At 46.6% G+C, this 17,444-nt stretch overlaps 1 protein-coding gene across 2 annotated transcripts in view; it reads left to right on the top strand.

Annotated features, from left to right (window-relative positions):
- ARHGDIB (Rho GDP dissociation inhibitor beta) overlaps window positions 1-17,444 on the top strand; it is a 62,161-nt gene that overhangs the window by 1,923 nt on the left and 42,794 nt on the right. For both annotated transcript variants that reach the window (XM_078640815.1, XM_078640821.1), the window contains exon 2: window positions 7,671-7,856. In XM_078640815.1, the coding sequence (XP_078496941.1) occupies window positions 7,679-7,856 (178 nt within the window). In that variant the 5' untranslated portion in view covers window positions 7,671-7,678. The remainder of the gene's footprint in view (window positions 1-7,670; window positions 7,857-17,444) is intronic.

Here is a 17,444-nt window from a genome sequence, read left to right as displayed (position 1 = left end):
GACTTGCAAGCGTGGCGCTGCAGTATCGGAGATCAGAAATGCAAATATAAGTTGTTTCCATACCTGAACGGAGCAGGGAGAAAGCGCAAAGGCAGGAAGAAAAGGCGTGACAAAAATGTTGTGCGCTTGCTTGCCGGAGCAGATTATTGGTCGTGCATAATCCGAGTCGCACGAGACCAGTCCCTGCCATCTGAAGTCCGCTGAGGAATCGGGTTTTAGATGCAGGAATCAGGAGGTGGGAGACTAGCCTTGAGATCGGTGGTCTCCCGCCGAAATCATGAGATTTGACATGTATGAACAAATGGCAATAATTGCCTGTTTGTGGTTCCAGGCTGTGCTGTCAGACGAACATGCATTTCCTGTCTCATGAGTTCTTGCAAACACCCTCCCAGGGGCCAAAAAGTTTGGTATGTGGTGTGACTGAGTGCCACAATGAGGCCAGCAGGTTGCAGTCGTTGGGAGAGGGTTCTTACGGGCTTGTAAGGGGAGCTTTGGGGAAGTGAAGCAAGAACATCTAGTGGCTGAATTGCACAGTCTGAAACCAGACAATCTGGATCAATCCACCTCCCCCCCTTGACTAAATTGTGTGATCCTAGGCAACTGTTTAATTTCACCTTGCCTCTTTTCCTTAATTATCACATATAAGATGACCTTGAAATACATGACGTTAGGATGTGCGCTACACAAAACCTTGTCTTGGGTTTGTTCATGTATAATAGCAATCCAACCCACCCAAGGGGTACACATAAGAAATTACTTGGCCCATAGTTCACTATTTGCACCGGTGTCAAGGTAGGGGGAGCACAAATGTTTCTGAATTCAAGTTTGAAAACTATCACTTTAAAAAATATATTTTGCAACACGCTCATATAATCTGTGGTATTAAGGTGAAATACTTTTGTATGTAAATGAAATACACTTTTTGAATTTTGAGGAGACTTTATCAGATTTTTTACATATGTGTTGCAAGATGTTTTTAAGAGTGAAGGTGCTGCTAAAGTTAAATGGTGCAGGACACCTTAGTTACTTCCTTTCTATAACTTAATTTAACCTGTAAAAAAAGTTTGCCCGTTCGTCTAACATGTTTCTGAATGTTAGTGTTCAGTCATGGTAATAGCTACCCAGTGTTGCTGTTGACCAGGAGGCCGCAAGTATAGGCTAGGAGGGAGGCCCACAAGCGAGCCCTGGTCCGTACTTTGAATATCACCATCCTATTTGGTCTCCACTGGTCCTCGCCTCTTTTAGTGTGGTACCTGATTCGTAGTCCCCCTCGTCCCTTTCCTTACTGAATGCTGTCAGCAGAGCATGCATGAACTCAAAGGACTGCACAAGTCCATTCTGCGTTGGCGTGATGCCGAAAACAATATTGTTTTGCTGCCGCAATACAGAGCTGAGCTCCTGTTTTACGCGCCAGCTGAGTTTAAAGTCATCTCATTTAACCTGATATTTCTCAGAGTTAGGGCATTATTTTAGACAGCACAGCTTAAAAACCGTGCAAGGCAGAACTTGCTCACAGTTTCTTAGCTGTACTATTGGGAGATACAGCACAAACTCCAAAAGTAGTTTAAATGAATTCACTTTGCTCACTGGAGTTTTCTCCGTAACAGCTCGGATGATATCTAAAATGATATTGCAGTAACTGAATCTATTAACCATTTGCATTTGGTTAACAGGACATTTCCAGAAAGGAAGCCCCTCTACCACTGCATGCCCTTTACTCACAGATTGAGCTCCTTCTAAAACTCTCAAAGTGATTACCCCGCCAATGTCACTGGCACGCACACACTGAGGGGAGCAGAGCCAGGGGGCATAGCTTCCATAGGTGCAGCAGGGGCAGTGGCACTGGGGCACAGAGGCCAGAGGGGGCCACTAAACCCTGGGTATTTCTGTATCTTACCATTCAGACAGCAGCCACAGGACCCATTTCCATCCTAGGGCCCGTGACACACTGGCTAGGCCACTGAGCAGAGCCCGCCTGCCCCAGAGAGCGGGCATTCTACCTGAAAATGCCCCATGGATTTTGAGACCTCCAGGAGAGCAGATACCCCTCCTACAGACGAGAGACCGTCTGTTGCAGAAGTAAGACAGAAGTTCCCTGTGGGTTCTGACACCAGAGCAGAGATCTGCGAGAGAGGACATGCCATCAGGAAGTGCCCCCTGGGCTCTAATACCTGGCAGAGACCAGAGATCACCTTCCACAGAGAGAGGGGGAGTCCACTAGTGAACTTCTAATACCTGCCAGAGAGTAAGCCCCCCCCCCCTCTGCCACAGAAGGAAGGCATCCCCCCACACAGTGCCACATAGATTCCAAGACCCCAGGAGAGGAGATACCCCTTGCAGAGTGGGCATCCCACCAGGGAGTGGCAAAAGAGAGGCCCCTTGACAGACATATAGGACAACCCACTAGGTAGTGCCCATGTATACACAGTTAGAGAAAGGGTGGAAAACCCAATAAACCCTTGCGAGCTTGGGTCAGTGTAAATAATCAAGAAAGGAGTACCAGCAAGGGAATTCGTTTGTCAATTGTTTATCAAAATATTAATTCTGTGTTAAAACTAATCACAGAAAATGTAAGAAATCAATCACGTATTGAAATAATTAAATTGGGGAATGTTATTATTTAAAACATTCAATCAAATAATTTGAGAAACTGCTCTACATAGTAGAGAAAGACACAGAGGAATTATTCTTTTGAAAATAATATTTTTATATATAGATTATTTAATCAATCATAAGGGTACAAATCAACATTGAGGTTGAAATATAGTGCTATACAAATGAAAAAACGAAAAGTGAAAACAACCTGTAGTTCATTTGCAACACAGTCCAATCATGTATCAATAAAAATATGACATCTATTTAAATCCAATAAAAAAAATCTATGAAGGTTTAATCATAAGCAAAGAAAAGGACTGAGTAGTCGATGTTTCGGTCTCCGATGGAACTGATCCTTAAGACCTTCTTCAGGACAATACAGTATGCAAACAGTTTTGACCCTTTTTACTGCGATGTTCGCAAGTGACCTTTAAAGACTTAGAAATGGATAATTTCTTCTGATGGTCTTAGATATTCCTGTTAAAATGGGGCTGTCAGGGGTTCGTGGTAACCAATACCCGCGATGACCTCGAGGTCTTGTTTACCACGAACCCCTGACAGCCTTTGCTGGAGGATAAGACTTTGCAAATCAGAAGAATTTGACGCATACAGTTCATTCAAATTGGACATCTCAAAAAACCACTAGAATAATTCAAAGTGGCCTTGTTCATTTTAACAGGAATATCTAAGACCATCAGAAGAAATCATCCATTTCTAAGTCGGACATTTGTGTGTCAAGTATTCATGCATTTGAGATCGATTACCAAGGACTAGTTCCACCCCGGCGCAGGCCGGCTATTGGTAGGATCTGATTCAATGATTGTCCTGCCTGTGCCCCCAGGAATTGCTGCAATGCCGCCCGGCAACAGAACACCTGTCCGACCCAGGGAGCGTGGCCGGATCAGGATGTTTAATTTCCTTCCTGTGCCCGGGCCCACAGGACTTTTCTTGCGACAGTGCACTGCCGCCCGGCAACTGAACAATCATGTGCTGAGTGACTCAACGACCAGAGAGGTGCGGAGTGACTTTAAAAGGCTCTCTCAACAGCGGAGCCACCGGTTTAACTTCGCCGCTGAGAGCTCCTCTCACCGCGGACTGAGACAGCCAATGTCTCATCTCTACAGCAGCTGAGCCAAGTGTCTGCACCCGGCCGTGAGTCTGATCTAGGTCAATAAAGGAAGCACTAGGTCAGCGCCCATCCATTTCTGGTGCTTTGCAGGAGTTTCAAAATCTCAGACTTTCTCGTTGCTCAAATGGCTGTCATTTCTGATTTTAAGATGTTTCCCTGGTCTTCATTGCTTGATTTTGCTCGCTAGAAGGTGCCACTCTGCAGAGCAGCGCAAGAGTCATTGAGGCCCTCACCAGTGAAGCTCTCTGCCTGGCAGACACACTCCCCCAGGCACTTGTGAACCAGCACCCTGGGTGAGTCACCCACTCTCTCTGACTCTGTACTGAAGTTCAATCTGGCCGCTGCTAGCATATCTTTTAACAATAGTATGCCGTCATTCCGAATCGTTTACATCAAAGTAAGGCAGATTTTTCTTAATTTGTATTTCAGACCTAAGAAACTCACATAGATGTCATGGGGTTAGGTTAACTTGCTCCATCCACAAACAGCGAATGAATCGCATGAAATAATTTTAGATGAACCCTGTGTGTCAATTTCTAACTCCTTGCAGTTGTAAAACCTAAGCTGTCAGTATCCCATGGTCTATGGTGCTGCTCTGATGCCCCACACTAAAGCCAGTCTTCACATAAGTATCTGGCGCAATTTGTCGAGGTCATAAGGCAATAAATGGGCTTTAGGTCTGACAGCTGGAGCAGCCAATGCAGCCTAGATCTCACAACAGCAGAACAGAAACAAGGAAAGAACAAGGAAAATGAACTCTTTTACATGATAAAATCTCAATTGGTAAATGCAATCACTGCAGATGTATTGCGTGTAAACAGAGAGAACTAGAATTCAGTCCTGGCACAAGGGGAATAATTACCTGCATTACAGTACTGTGAGCTGCCAGCCTGTAACTGAAACCACTGTGAATATCTAGGTTATTGTTTTAAAATTGTATTGTACACAATATACAAGAGGAGTTGCACTGTACAGGCATCCGTTTCAGGGGGTGTGTAGCAGTACATATATTTTTAAAGCTTCTCATTGCTCAAAAGTGTATATTTTCTTGTATTTATCTCTTTCCATGCACTCTGTGCTTGGTTTAATACACAAGAAAGTATCACTCAAAGGATCACACATTTGACAGTTCAATGTCTAGCGCCGGGACGCCTCTTTGCTGGGGCAGCTGTTGCGCTCTTACAAACTAATAACATAACATAACACTCGTGAGTGTATGGAAACTATGGAAACCTAGGCAATTTGAAAACGTGGCTGATATGGCCTGTAAGTAAAGTCAGTGTCTGAGCTGAGCTCTGCATTGCAGTCACTGTCTGCACAAAGTTGAGTTCAGTGTCAGTGAGGCTGGCTCAGGCTCCGCGCTGGGGCCTCTCTCAGATCCTATTGTAGCAGTTTTAAGATCCAAGGGCCATATGTATCAACACATTTCCCCATAGACACAGAATGGGAAAAACCCTTTGATACATCTGGCCCTAAATCTCTTGTTTCTCAAATAGGTATAATTTCTAATATTTATGTTTCCCTCGTCTTCATTAGTTGATTTTGCTCTTGAGAAAGTGTCACGCATAGTCATTGAATGTCACTCATAATTGCACGAAAAAAATGAAAATGTCGCACATAAGCAATCTTAAACCGTGGCAGCTATGTGCAAGCCTTTGGTGAGGTGTGGCGAATCCGGGCACGGAGGAACTTAGAAGCACTCACTCGCTGCTGCCAAGTGACACCTAGTCACATGTGGTATTTTGATCCCGTCCTGATACGTCTCATGCTAGCACTGGTGACGTTTTACTTATAATGGAAACAATTAGAAAAAAAATCGACTACTTGTACCAAGTGCAAAGTGCTCTTGGTAGGTCAGGACCAGGGCTGTACTGGGACCCCAAAGCAGCCCTGGCAATATTCTCGGACTGGTCCCTGAAGAAGAACTGCCTGGGCCCCAGAGGCAGGAAATGCTTGCCTGCTGCTGTGGTTACTGAGGGCTGATATTTCCGCACCACTGCAAAACCGGCCCTAAATAACAAAACTGACCCCCTCCGCTACAAAACCGGCCCACCCTTTCAGTCTCTCGGGGGAAAAGCCTGATGCCTGCTATTGCCAGTCTGGCCGTGGTCAGGACTGGATAGTAGTGCCGCATATCTCGTGGCTGCATTGGCAGTCTTGCGTCGTCCTGACCCAGCTCTCTTCCCTGTTGACATCAACCACCTTCATACAGAATGTGTGATCACGCCTTGCAGTGGGTGAGACATGCAGCTAAGCTTCTTCCAGTGGAGGAGCAATGGGGCTCTAGAAGGGAAATGAGCGAAATGGCATCGGTGTTTGAGCAAGCGATAAGAGGCCATGGATCACATGGTGTGTCTTTTGGTGGTTAAGATTTTCTGAGTTTCTCCACCACTTCCTGTTTCTAGCTGCTTTCCTCTCTTGGGTCTTGCACCACTGAACTTCTTTTGAAATGAAATGCTCCAAAAATGGGTAGAAGATTTTTAAGAACTTGAGCCTCCAGTCCATGGTCGTATTGCCACTGAAAATTGGCCCAGGCACCGGATTAAATGTGGCCCACATTAGCAAATCAGATAGCAGAGAAATGCTCCACATTTGCGAATCAGGTCAACTATAAACGTTTAAAGGCGAGCTGTAAAAAGTGTTTTACAAGGTTGAGTGTCTACATACATTTGTGCTTACTGCAGTCAATATTTGTAGTAATATCAGACAAATCAACAATAAAAACGACCCACCAGACCTTAAAAGAGGCCCACAACCAGCAAAAAGCAAACTCCAAAACAGCCCAGATACTGATCTGGGAGACTAGCCCATAGGGCACTTCAAGATTGTCATATAGGTCAGTCTTACCCTGCTAAAGGCTCTTTTTCCAAAACGTCTGAGAGTATTCTAATTTCTCTACCATGATCTTGGAAAGTTCTCTGAGCTGTTGTGCTCAAAAGCTTTTAAATTGAAGCATTTTAAATTGTCCGAGGACTTATTGCAGGTCCCAGGAAACTTTTTGCAGATTTCTGAAAAGTTGTTATGGGTCCCTAAGAAGTTCTTGCAGGTTTCTGAACAGTTCTTGCAGATCCCCAAATGTTTTCTAAGTAGGAACTTTTTGCAGGTCTGCGAAATTATAGCAAGCCTAAGACCTTGCAGCTTCCTGATGGTTCCATGAACTTCTGCCAAGTTTTTGTAGGCCCTGAAAAGTTAGATGAAGTCCATGCAGGTCACTGAACGTTTTCCAGGTCTGAACTTAGTGCAACGTTTTGAATTTCTTCATGATCTCTGTTACCTTTTTGCAGGTGAATTCCTTGTGTCTCTGAGAAGTTTGTTTGGGTGTCTCAGAACCTCTAACCGGCTTTTAAAATCACTTGCTGATATTTAAGAAGATTTTACAGCGAATTTAAGAAGATCTTGTGGGTCTCTTATTCTGGGCTTCATATGAGTTCTTGTAGGCCTCTGATGCACTTGTAGGTCCATGAACGTGTGGCTGGCCTTTAAAGTTCTTACAGGTCTCTGAGAACATTCAGATTTCAGAAACGTTTGCAAATCTCTGAATCTCTTGCATGTCTTTGATCTTTTATCAGGTTTCTAAACCTTCTTGGAGTTTTGTGAACGTGTTAGATGCTTATGAGAGGTTTTTGCATGGGCCTGACGTTCTTGAAAGGCTGTGAGATTTTTCTGTGGACCACTGAGCATCTTGCGGACCTCTAAAAAGTTCTTGCAGGTCCCTTAACTTTTTGGATGTCTCTGAGAAGTTACTCTAGTTGTTGTGAGACGGTTTTATTGGTTTCTGAGTTTCTTGCAGGTCTCTGAGATACTCATCCTTTTGCGGTCTGGAGAGCGCTTGTTCAGTGATGTGATGTACCGTAGGTATCTACTCTGCCCAGTTTCATGCCTAGTGTGTTACCATAGCTCTGTCTCTGCCCATTCACCATGCTTACAGTCTGTTTGCTCCTACCAGAGGCCGCCATGACGGAACCAGCACCTGAGACTCCAGAATTGGCAGAGGAAGATGAGTTGGACGGGAAGCTGAATTATAAGCCCCCACCACCGAAGAGCCTGCAGGAGATTCAAGAGCTGGACAAGGATGATGAGAGTCTGGCCAAGTACAAGAAGACGCTGCTGGGTGACGGACCTGTGGCAGTTGGTACGTGATAGTGGCCCTAGGGGTGAAGCCTTTGGGTATGAAGTAAGGGGGCTAGGGCACTGGTGTGAGAATAGTGGGTGTACGGAAATATTGCCCTATAAAAATAGCATAGCCAGAATATTGACTACCACAATATTCTAAAAGTAAGTGTACGTTGGTGCAACTTTGCAGTAGTAGTTACCCTGGCTGTGATATTTTTGCAGGCTGACCTTTAAATGACATTATTCTGGTAGAATGCTGCCCAGGGAACTAGGTATGCAGTGAGGGCGTTGGAATAAGGTCCTGGGTATGAATGAAGGGGACTAGGCCCTAAATACCAGGGGAAGAGTTTTGGGACGGGAAGGCCAAGTGCAAGAAGACCCCATAGGCCAGTAAGCAGCTATGACCCACATAGGGGCCTCCGTTCCTCCGCAAGAGCGTCACAGAAGTACGGGCTAAGTACAAAAGGCGCTGTTCTGTAATGCACCTGTGGTGTTAGGAAGGTGGCCGTGGAAACTGGTATGGAAGTCCTTGAGTATGAAGCATGGGAGTGAGGGTGGGGTCCCAGGGCCATAAATAAGAGGAACATGCAGGGTGAGGGGTTGGCCAATTACAAGGACACCCCCTGGGCAATGCCTCTGTTGGAGTGAGTGAACAGCAGTGGAATTGAATCCTGGGTATGGAGGAAGAGGGAGTTGAAGCCCTAGAAACTAAAGAAGGGGCCTGAATAGAAGGTAAGAACGTTAGGGGAGCGACCCCAAGTACAAGGTGCAAACCAGTTCATTATCTGATCCGTCCATTAACATGTATACAAATTACAATTAGATGCCAGATAAATTGCATTTTACTCTAAGAAGTCAACATAGCATTTTTAACTTCAATGGGTCAATCATTTTGTATAAGATATTTAGGACACTGTTTCTGTCAGCAAATATTTTGTTTACAGTATTCTGGTACTATAGAGTGTAGGCCTGGCAGCATAAGATTTAGTGCCGTGAGAGATGGTCTGATTGAGGTAAGACACAAGACAAACGTATATACATACTATAACAGAAAAGAGGAAACTCCCAGCGATGTTACCCAGTGGGGTACAACCCTTACCCCTGTTACCCATCTGCTTCACCATGCTCTGCTTCACCGACCCCAGCTGGAGCCGTCGGTACCCCCTAGAAATATATGTCAAGGGTCACGCCATTTTATTTTGCAACAGTTCTGTGGCAGAGTGGGAGGTTTTCGTGCCTCATATCTCTCTGTGACAAAAAGTAATGCAGAGGCATCCTTGCTTGTGTACACCTGAATGCTAGACTTAGCTGCATAACTCTTTTAGAACAAGTAACACCTCCCGGGCTAGAGGACAAACGCTTGACCGTGCCAGCCGTATTTTTATTTCAATTCCAAAATATTGAAACCACTCCTAGGTACGTGTTCATTAATTAATTCAACCCCCTCTCTATCGAACTAGCAAGGTTCTCTTCAGCTATGTTTCCCAAAAGCAATATTCTAAAGGAAACTCGCTTCAACAGACTCCTTGCACGAACCCTTCCCAGGCGCCTCTGGGTTTTGAAACCTTTTTCAGCCTCATGGAGTCACTGGTGGCTCTGTCCGGCACCAGGGCTCGCGCCTGGCATCTTCAATAGAAATGACACAGCCCCGTCATGTAAAGCAGTTGCGTCACTGTCTCCGTTTTGAGCTCTTCCACAGATTCAGGCTAAACAAGCATTTATTTTACAATGCAATACTAGGTCTCGCGAGTTTGAACTATTGACATAGCAAATAACAATGCCTTTTATTTTTGTATTCGTTTTTAAAACATAAATAAAAGGCATTGTCATTTACAGTGCCAATAGCTTAAACTCTCGTAAATGCGAGACCTATTGCATTGCAAATGCTTGTTTCTTCTCCGTGAAACTCCTTAAGTACAAATGGCCTTAGTACGCAAAATTTGAGAACATCTTTGGGGCTGCTTCTGTTTCCATTGAGAGGTGATATGTCTGGACTGTTCCTGCCTGAGCAAAACCAAGACTGATTTGCTTAAAGTGCATCCCTACGCTTTTTCGTTTTTTTCAGTAGAGCAAAAGAGAAAATATTCTTAAAAGAACCTTTTTGGATTAAACTATTTGGAACAATAAAAGTCCTTGATGAACTGATGAGGTAAAACATTTCAAATTGGCCTAAGTGAGCAGATAATAAAAATAATGGTGGAGAGACTATAATATAATTGAGAGAATATAATATATTGACATAGCTGCCACCGATAGAATTGAAATTAGGGAAGCAAAGGAAAGCTACTTCTTTAATTATATCTCCCAAGTTTTGATCTTTTCGAAAGAGCTATTCCATATTGTATCAATACTACAATCTCTTTCAGCTTCCTGTGCTACCTTATACATCTCCAAACAACTGTTTGATTATCTTGCTCAATTTGTCTTCAAGATTAAACTGTGACAGCATCCAGGTAGAAAAAAATCCTACAAATGATGACCTTTCTATGACAACTCATTAATCAAGTCCAAAGTGTGATTACTTAAAATCCTGAACATAAAATTGGTATATGGGGGGGGTCATACATAGATTAGTACCACAACGAATACTTAAATTAGTCACTGGTATAGAAGGGTGATTTTAAAGTACACATTTTATTTGCTTAATTGTGGCATCATCGTTACTCCTAACACTTAATACCTGGAATATCTGTTAAAACTAAATAAAGGAAAGCAATCACCATGATTTTAAACACAAAAACATGTAACAACTAAAATGCAAACAATCTTGCTTCAGTTTTCTGTTTGTTTTGACCAACGTGATTACACCCCTTATTTACTGTGCGGTCCACATGGGCGGTAGTTATTTGAATGGGTCACATACAGGACACTCCTGTCCTTAGGCTATTGGTTATGTGTCCATAAAGTTATTTAGTATATTCAAGATAGGATTACTCCTCTGAAGAAAAATGTTGATGCATTTCAGCCCCTCGTTAGTGTGAGCCTCCTCAGGACTTTGGAAGAAGGAAGTTCCTATTGATCAGATAACATGTACAATATAAAGTCACTGTCGGTGCTATACTTAAAGGTATCGATACCTGGTTCTTCACGCAAGGTGCAAGATTAAGTGTAATCCACGCAGAGCCAAAATTAAAATACACGTGTCTGAAATACTCTCATGCAGCTTGTATTGTCTTAAGGCGAGAATTGATATTGTTATAAAAGTCTGCCGCTATAGGTGTGTGTCCCTATTAAAAATGCAACCTGCTGTTCGAAGTGTCTTAATGCTGTGAAGTGCTATGTGCTTACCCATGCTCATATTCCACCTTGCTTCAAAACTAGTGCATGGAGCATTCTTAATTAGAAGTGCACAAGAAAAAAACTGCGCGCCCTATCGCCAGCAGTGAAAATAAGAAAGTTACCTTTTTGACGTGTTAGCTGAATGTCGTATATGTGCTTTGCTGAAGCAGTGTGCAGGGCGCTGCCTCGCTTTACTGTAATGACAACGCCTCTCAATAACTGCGGCTTAGTCTGAAACTTATTGCTAGAGTCAGGGGCAGAGCAAACAAACAACATGAGTATGCCAAGCCGTGTGGACAAAGACTCATGTAAGTGGAGGGCCTGGGTGTTCATCTGAGTTGGAACTGTAAAGAAAAAAAAAGATTGCTGAGTCAGCTGTGGAATGGCACGCCTGAGTGCTGTGTATGGCATTATGACTGCGCCCATAGTCGGGTTGCAACAGGACTTACTAGTACAGCTGGAAGCAGCGAAGTTCTACGTCTGCTTGTGCCGGTCCCCGACTGTTCCGGAAGTTAATAGGAGTGGGAGCTGAAATGAACAAGCAGCAGCTGAGCTCACCAGGGTTTACTGTCTGCGAACGTGCAGCAAGGCAGAAGAGACACTGTGCACGAGCAAAAGAGATGCCATGCACGAGCAAAATATCCAGTCTGGGTAGGCAAGGGTCAAAAGGAGACGGCGGGAATAAACAGGGCTCACTCCAAATCAAAAGCGAGTGTTTAACATAAAGTGTGATGCGCGCCAATGAAAAGCATGGGCGCAGATTCGACCCCACTTCCAAAAGCAACTCGACGACAATAGATCTTGCAGAGCGAGCAGAACATGCGCTGCGATGCTATGCAAGACCTAAAAAGACTGGGCATTTTCTCCGTTATTTTCCGACATTTCTTGTATATGTAACGTTCTGTATTTGAAGACCAATACCCCCTTCTGCGTCTTCATCGTCCCAGTGAGTATGAATGTAAGTCCTGACTCTCTGAGTATGGCAACCTTTTCCATAAGTGGGTGTAAGCCTGTCCTGTTTTCCCCTTTACATTTAGTGGCTTGTCCTTCTTCTCTTTCTGCACTCTAGCCCCCAACCCCCTCTACCATTAACACAGCCCCTCACCACATGCCAGATTTTTTTTTCTTCCTCCTTCCAGAGATGAAAACCTGACATTTCAAATCGCAGCTTTTATTACCTGTTTATAAAGTTTGTTACGTTTTCCTTGTAGTATGTTTTCCTTGTTTCACCTGCTGTGCATTAGTAGGATGTGTCAGGTTGTGCAGTTGCCTGTTTGAGCGTGTTCGAGACTGACCAGGGCCAGCAATGCTGCCCAATATACTTACCTCCATTATGCATGTATATACTTTCAATGTACTTATGGATCTATATATTTATCACTTTCTTCTAATTTAGCATTTCCAATGCACATCCCTATTTCTCAGCCTATACTTTGCTCAATATATCCTCTACATCCACTCTCTCATTTAACCCCATACCACTACTATGATCCCCAAAATAACCCTTTCTAGACTCTCTCCTACTCTACCCCTCCTTGCATCATCTTACACCTCTTACTATACCGATCTCCCAAAACAAACTTTCTAAACTCTTCCCACTTTTCTACCCCTCCCCAACCCTTCTCAATCCAAATAACTGACTAACATATCCACCACTAAAATTACTTTCAAGTTTCACCATACTAATCCAACACTAATCCTGAGGGGTTCCAGAGTAGCGTGCTACTTGCGCTTCAAAACCCCATCAGGCGTAGCAAGCTCTATATTAATACAAACCTCTTTCCCTTCACTATCCCGCCACCTACCCTTCTCTACCCAAATAACTGAATAACATATCCACTACTCAAATTTCTCCATATTTTACTATACTAATTTTCAACACTAATCCTTTGAGTTCCGGAGTGGCGTGATACTCGCCAGAAAAGCTCTTCAACATCCATCAGGGGTAACCAGTGCTATATGAATGCAAACCGTTCTTCCCCTTTTATCCCTCCGCTATCCTTCTCACTCCAAATAACTGACTAATATCCACCACTGAAATTACTTTCATATTTCACCATATTAATTCACCATTAATCCTTTATGGGCTTCCTGAATAGCATGTTTCAACACCCCATCAGGGGTAACAAGCGCTATATAAATACAAACCTTTTTTTCCTCCTCTATCCTTCTGCTATCATTCCAAATCCAAATAACTGACTCACATATCCACCACTTAAAATGTACTTGCATGTTTACTGTAGCGCTCTAGTGCTCCGAGGGTCTCTCCTGAGCCCCGGAAGCACTAGCACACATTGTTGCACCTTCTGGCCAGGCGTGGCCAGAGGGATATAAAATAAACTGGCGGAAGTGGCACGGCACTTTCCGTCCAGACCAGCATCACGTGTGCGTGTCCCCTCTGTGTGTGTATGCCTCGCATGTATGCAGTGACCCCCAAGGCCTACGGGGTGCCCGTCCCCACACTGGCGACAAGGGTGGGATACACCTAAACCCACAAAAGAAACAGCGGACGGAGGCGCTGAAGACGCCGAACCCCGAAGCGGCCTAGACCGCCGGCCCAGCACCAACACGAGGGACCCAGCGACGAGAAAAGAAAGAAATCGCCTACCGGTAAGCAGCATATGCAAGGAGCTGCGTGGGGACCGGTATCGGCGACGCTCTGAAGCAAGGCGAAGGAGCGCTGGAGAAAGGCCCGGCCGGCCGACTGGAAAGTGCGCGCATGCGCAGACGAGTGAGGCCGACACAGGTTTCAAGCCGGCATCGCGTGAGCACGCGAGCTGAAGAGAGGCAGCACGCAGGCCCGGCAACGCTAGACGCTGGGAGACAGAGGCACCGACAGAGCGTGCACCCAGCAATCCAAAGGGACACCGAGCCACACGAGGAAAGAAAAAAAAACAAGCACAAGGCAAGCCAACAGTCCTAGCAAACACAGGACCAACAAGCACAAGGCAAGCCAAACCAGCACCAGGACAGTAATTGGGACATCGCAGTCCAACAGTCCTAGCAAACACAGGACCAACAAGCACAAGGCAAGCCAAACCAGCACCAGGACAGTAATTAGGACATCGCCCACGTAGGCATGTCTCAAGGCCAAGGAGGAGCCACCGGAGGAGCCACCGGAGGGGCCACCGGAGGAGCCACCGGAGGTGCCCCACAGGTGGCAGCGCCCCCTATAGCTCAGGCCCCGACGCCCTCCACACACGCACAGTTACAGGCACTACCGCCTTTCAGCGAGCTGATTGACCCAGGGACAGCAGCGCCCCGATGGGCAGTGTGGCTGGGGCAACTCAACAATTACTTCACAGCTACCCGAGAGAAAGACAATGAGGTGAAGCGCTCTTTACTTCTCCACTTCGGAGGCACAGAACTATACAAGTTGTTTAGACATCTCCCCAACACAGGTGCCGCCAATGACTTTGATGCTGCCGTCAATGCGCTAAATGCCCATTTCGACCCCCAGCTGAACCCCCACTACGAGAGGTTCAAATTTAGACAAGCCAAACAACGCAAAGGGGAAACAATGGACGCGTTTCACGCACGTCTAAGAGATCTGATAAGCACGTGCACCGAAGACGACGAAAAGAAGGAAGTCACGGCACAACTCATCCAGGGCTGTCGAAACAAACACCTACGAACATTAATCCTGAGACAGCCGCGAATATCCCTCGACGAAATCCTGATCCTTGCACGGTCCCATGAGCTGTCTGACGCCCGCGCCACCGCGATGGAGGCGGCCCTTAACCCACACCGTGAAACAGGAACGGTGATCAAAACAGAACGGGTAGATACTGTGCGCGTGTCGAACCGAGGAAGCAGAGGTCGAGGGCCGACGCGAACACGACGCCAAACGCCGTGCGGCTACTGCGGCAGGGATGAACACACCCAAGATGGCTGCCCAGCACGTGGAAAGACGTGTTCCAAATGCGGCATTCCCAACCACTTTGCCAGCGTGTGTAGAGGAGGGTCCCGAGGACGGAACCCTTCGGGAAGGCGATCAGCAGCAGGAGCAGTCAAACAACTGTCACTAGATGAGCACTCAACGTCACGCTCCACTAGGTCACACAGATCACAGCAACCGCAGTACGATGACTCATCTACAGACGATGAAGACGAGTGCTATTTCGTGTCTTTCATCAAGGAGCTGAAGAGAAACCGACGACCGCAACCCAAGTGCCAGATACAGATCCACGGATCGCCAGCGATCGGAGTCATCGACACCGGAGCCACGGTGAATGTGATGGGAATTCAGCATTACAAGGCACTAAATCCGAAACCCGCACTCGTTCCCTCCAAAGCCAGGATTTTCACCTATGGCAGTCAGGATCCCCTCCCACTACGAGGCAAGATGGTAGTGCAGGTCCGGGCAGAAGACCAGGAAGTCACAACCACGTTCCATGTGATCGACAAAGAGGCCGACCTGTTAGTAGGGAGCAACACGGCGGAAGACCTAGGCCTCATTGCCTTCGCAAACGCAGTGCGAGCGCTGCAGGTTGAAGATATCCTCCTAATGTTCCCCAAGCTATTCACAGGCCTTGGCACCATCAAGCACCCACCCATCAAGCTCCACATAGACCCCACGGTGCAACCAATTGCACTCCGACACCGGAGAGTGCCATTTCACCTGCGTGCCGCAGTCGAGCAAGAACTGAACCTGCTAGAAACACAAGGAGTGATCGAGAAGGTGTCCGGACCGACGCCATGGGTGTCCCCCATGGTCATAGCTGAGAAACCGAAACAACCGGGAAAAATCCGAATTTGCATTGACATGAGGATCCCTAACAAAGCCATTCGCCGTGAACGACATCTCACACCTACAGTCGACGACATCCTGACTGGCCTGAACGGCGCCCAATGGTTTTCCAAACTGGACCTCAATGCAGGATATCACCAGCTGAGGCTAGCTGAGGAAAGCCGATACATCACAACCTTCTCGACACACCTTGGATTGAGACGTTACAAGAGGTTGAACTTCGGGATCTCATCTGCAGCTGAGATCTTCCAGAACACTATCAAAGAAATCCTCTCTGGGCTGCAGGGAGTGCTGAACATCAGCGACGATATCCTAATCCATGCCAAGACGAGCGAAGAACACCACCACCGGCTAAAGGCGACGCTACATAGGCTGGCACAGTATGGCGTAACCCTCCACAAAGACAAGTGCCAATTTTTCAAAAAGTCCATCGAATTCTTCGGCTACGTGTTCGGATCTGAAGGAGTCGCTGTTGACCCACGCAAATCAGTGGCTATCAAGAATGCCCCTGCACCCACCACGGCGTCGGAAGTGCGAAGTTTCCTGGGGATGGCGCAATACTGTGCGAGGTTCATCCCCAACTTGGCCACAATTGCGGAGCCATTGAGGAACCTAACGAAGAAAGAGAACGCATGGCGATGGACAGAGATCGAAGCCAAAGCATTCGACCAGATAAAAACAGCACTGCTAGACAGCACCACGATGGCCTACTTTGACACCTCCAAACCCACCGAAATAGTAGTAGACGCCAGCCCGGTTGGTCTAGGAGCCCTGATATCTCAAGAAACCGAGCCCGGCACATGGTCGCCGCTAGCATTTGCGAGCAAATCACTGACCTCGACTGAATCAAGGTACTCACAGGTCGAGAGAGAGGCCCTGGCAGTGAAGTGGGCATGTGCCCATTTCCACTTATACATCTCAGGACACCCATTCCGCATGATAACAGACCATCAGCCTCTGATACCCTTGTTCAAGGGCACCGCTCCTCATCCACCCCCGAGGATAGAACGCTGGGCAATCCAAGTGCAGCAGTACCAAATGGACCTTGCTTACCGCCCTGGGGCAAAGAACCCCGCAGACTTTCTATCTAGACATCCCGGACCAGAGGAGTGCCGACACACAGAACTTGAAGGCCCCACTGAAGACTTTGTAGACATGCTGTCGGCTGCCTCGTGCCCACAAGCCCTCACAGCAGACGCCATCGTCCCTGAGTATGTGAACGACGTGGTCGTCCAGCGAGTGGCAGATGCCATACAGTCGGGGTCCTGGGAGAACTTCCTGCGCAATGTCAGCACGTGGGGCGAGGAAGACCGTGCACGCCTGACACAATTCTGGAGAGTGCGACATGACCTGAGCCAGGCAAGCAATGGCCTCATCCTCAGAGGTCACCGGGTGATCATCCCCAAGACTCTACAAGAAAGGGCGATCATCCTAGCGCATGAAGGACACCAGGGCACCCGCCGGATGAAGGCCAGGATGCGAGAGAAGGTCTGGTTCCCAAACCTCGAAGAAGCTGTTGACACCGTGGTGCGCCAGTGCCGAGCATGCCAGATAACCAGCTCTGCGGACGCTCCCGCG

The sequence above is a fragment of the Lissotriton helveticus genome, chromosome 1_1 (assembly GCF_964261635.1).
Source record: "Lissotriton helveticus chromosome 1_1, aLisHel1.1, whole genome shotgun sequence".
Classification (NCBI taxonomy): Eukaryota; Metazoa; Chordata; class Amphibia; order Caudata; family Salamandridae; genus Lissotriton; species Lissotriton helveticus.
The sequence above is the reverse complement of the archived record's forward strand: the minus strand, read 5'-3'. Positions and strand labels throughout refer to the sequence as shown.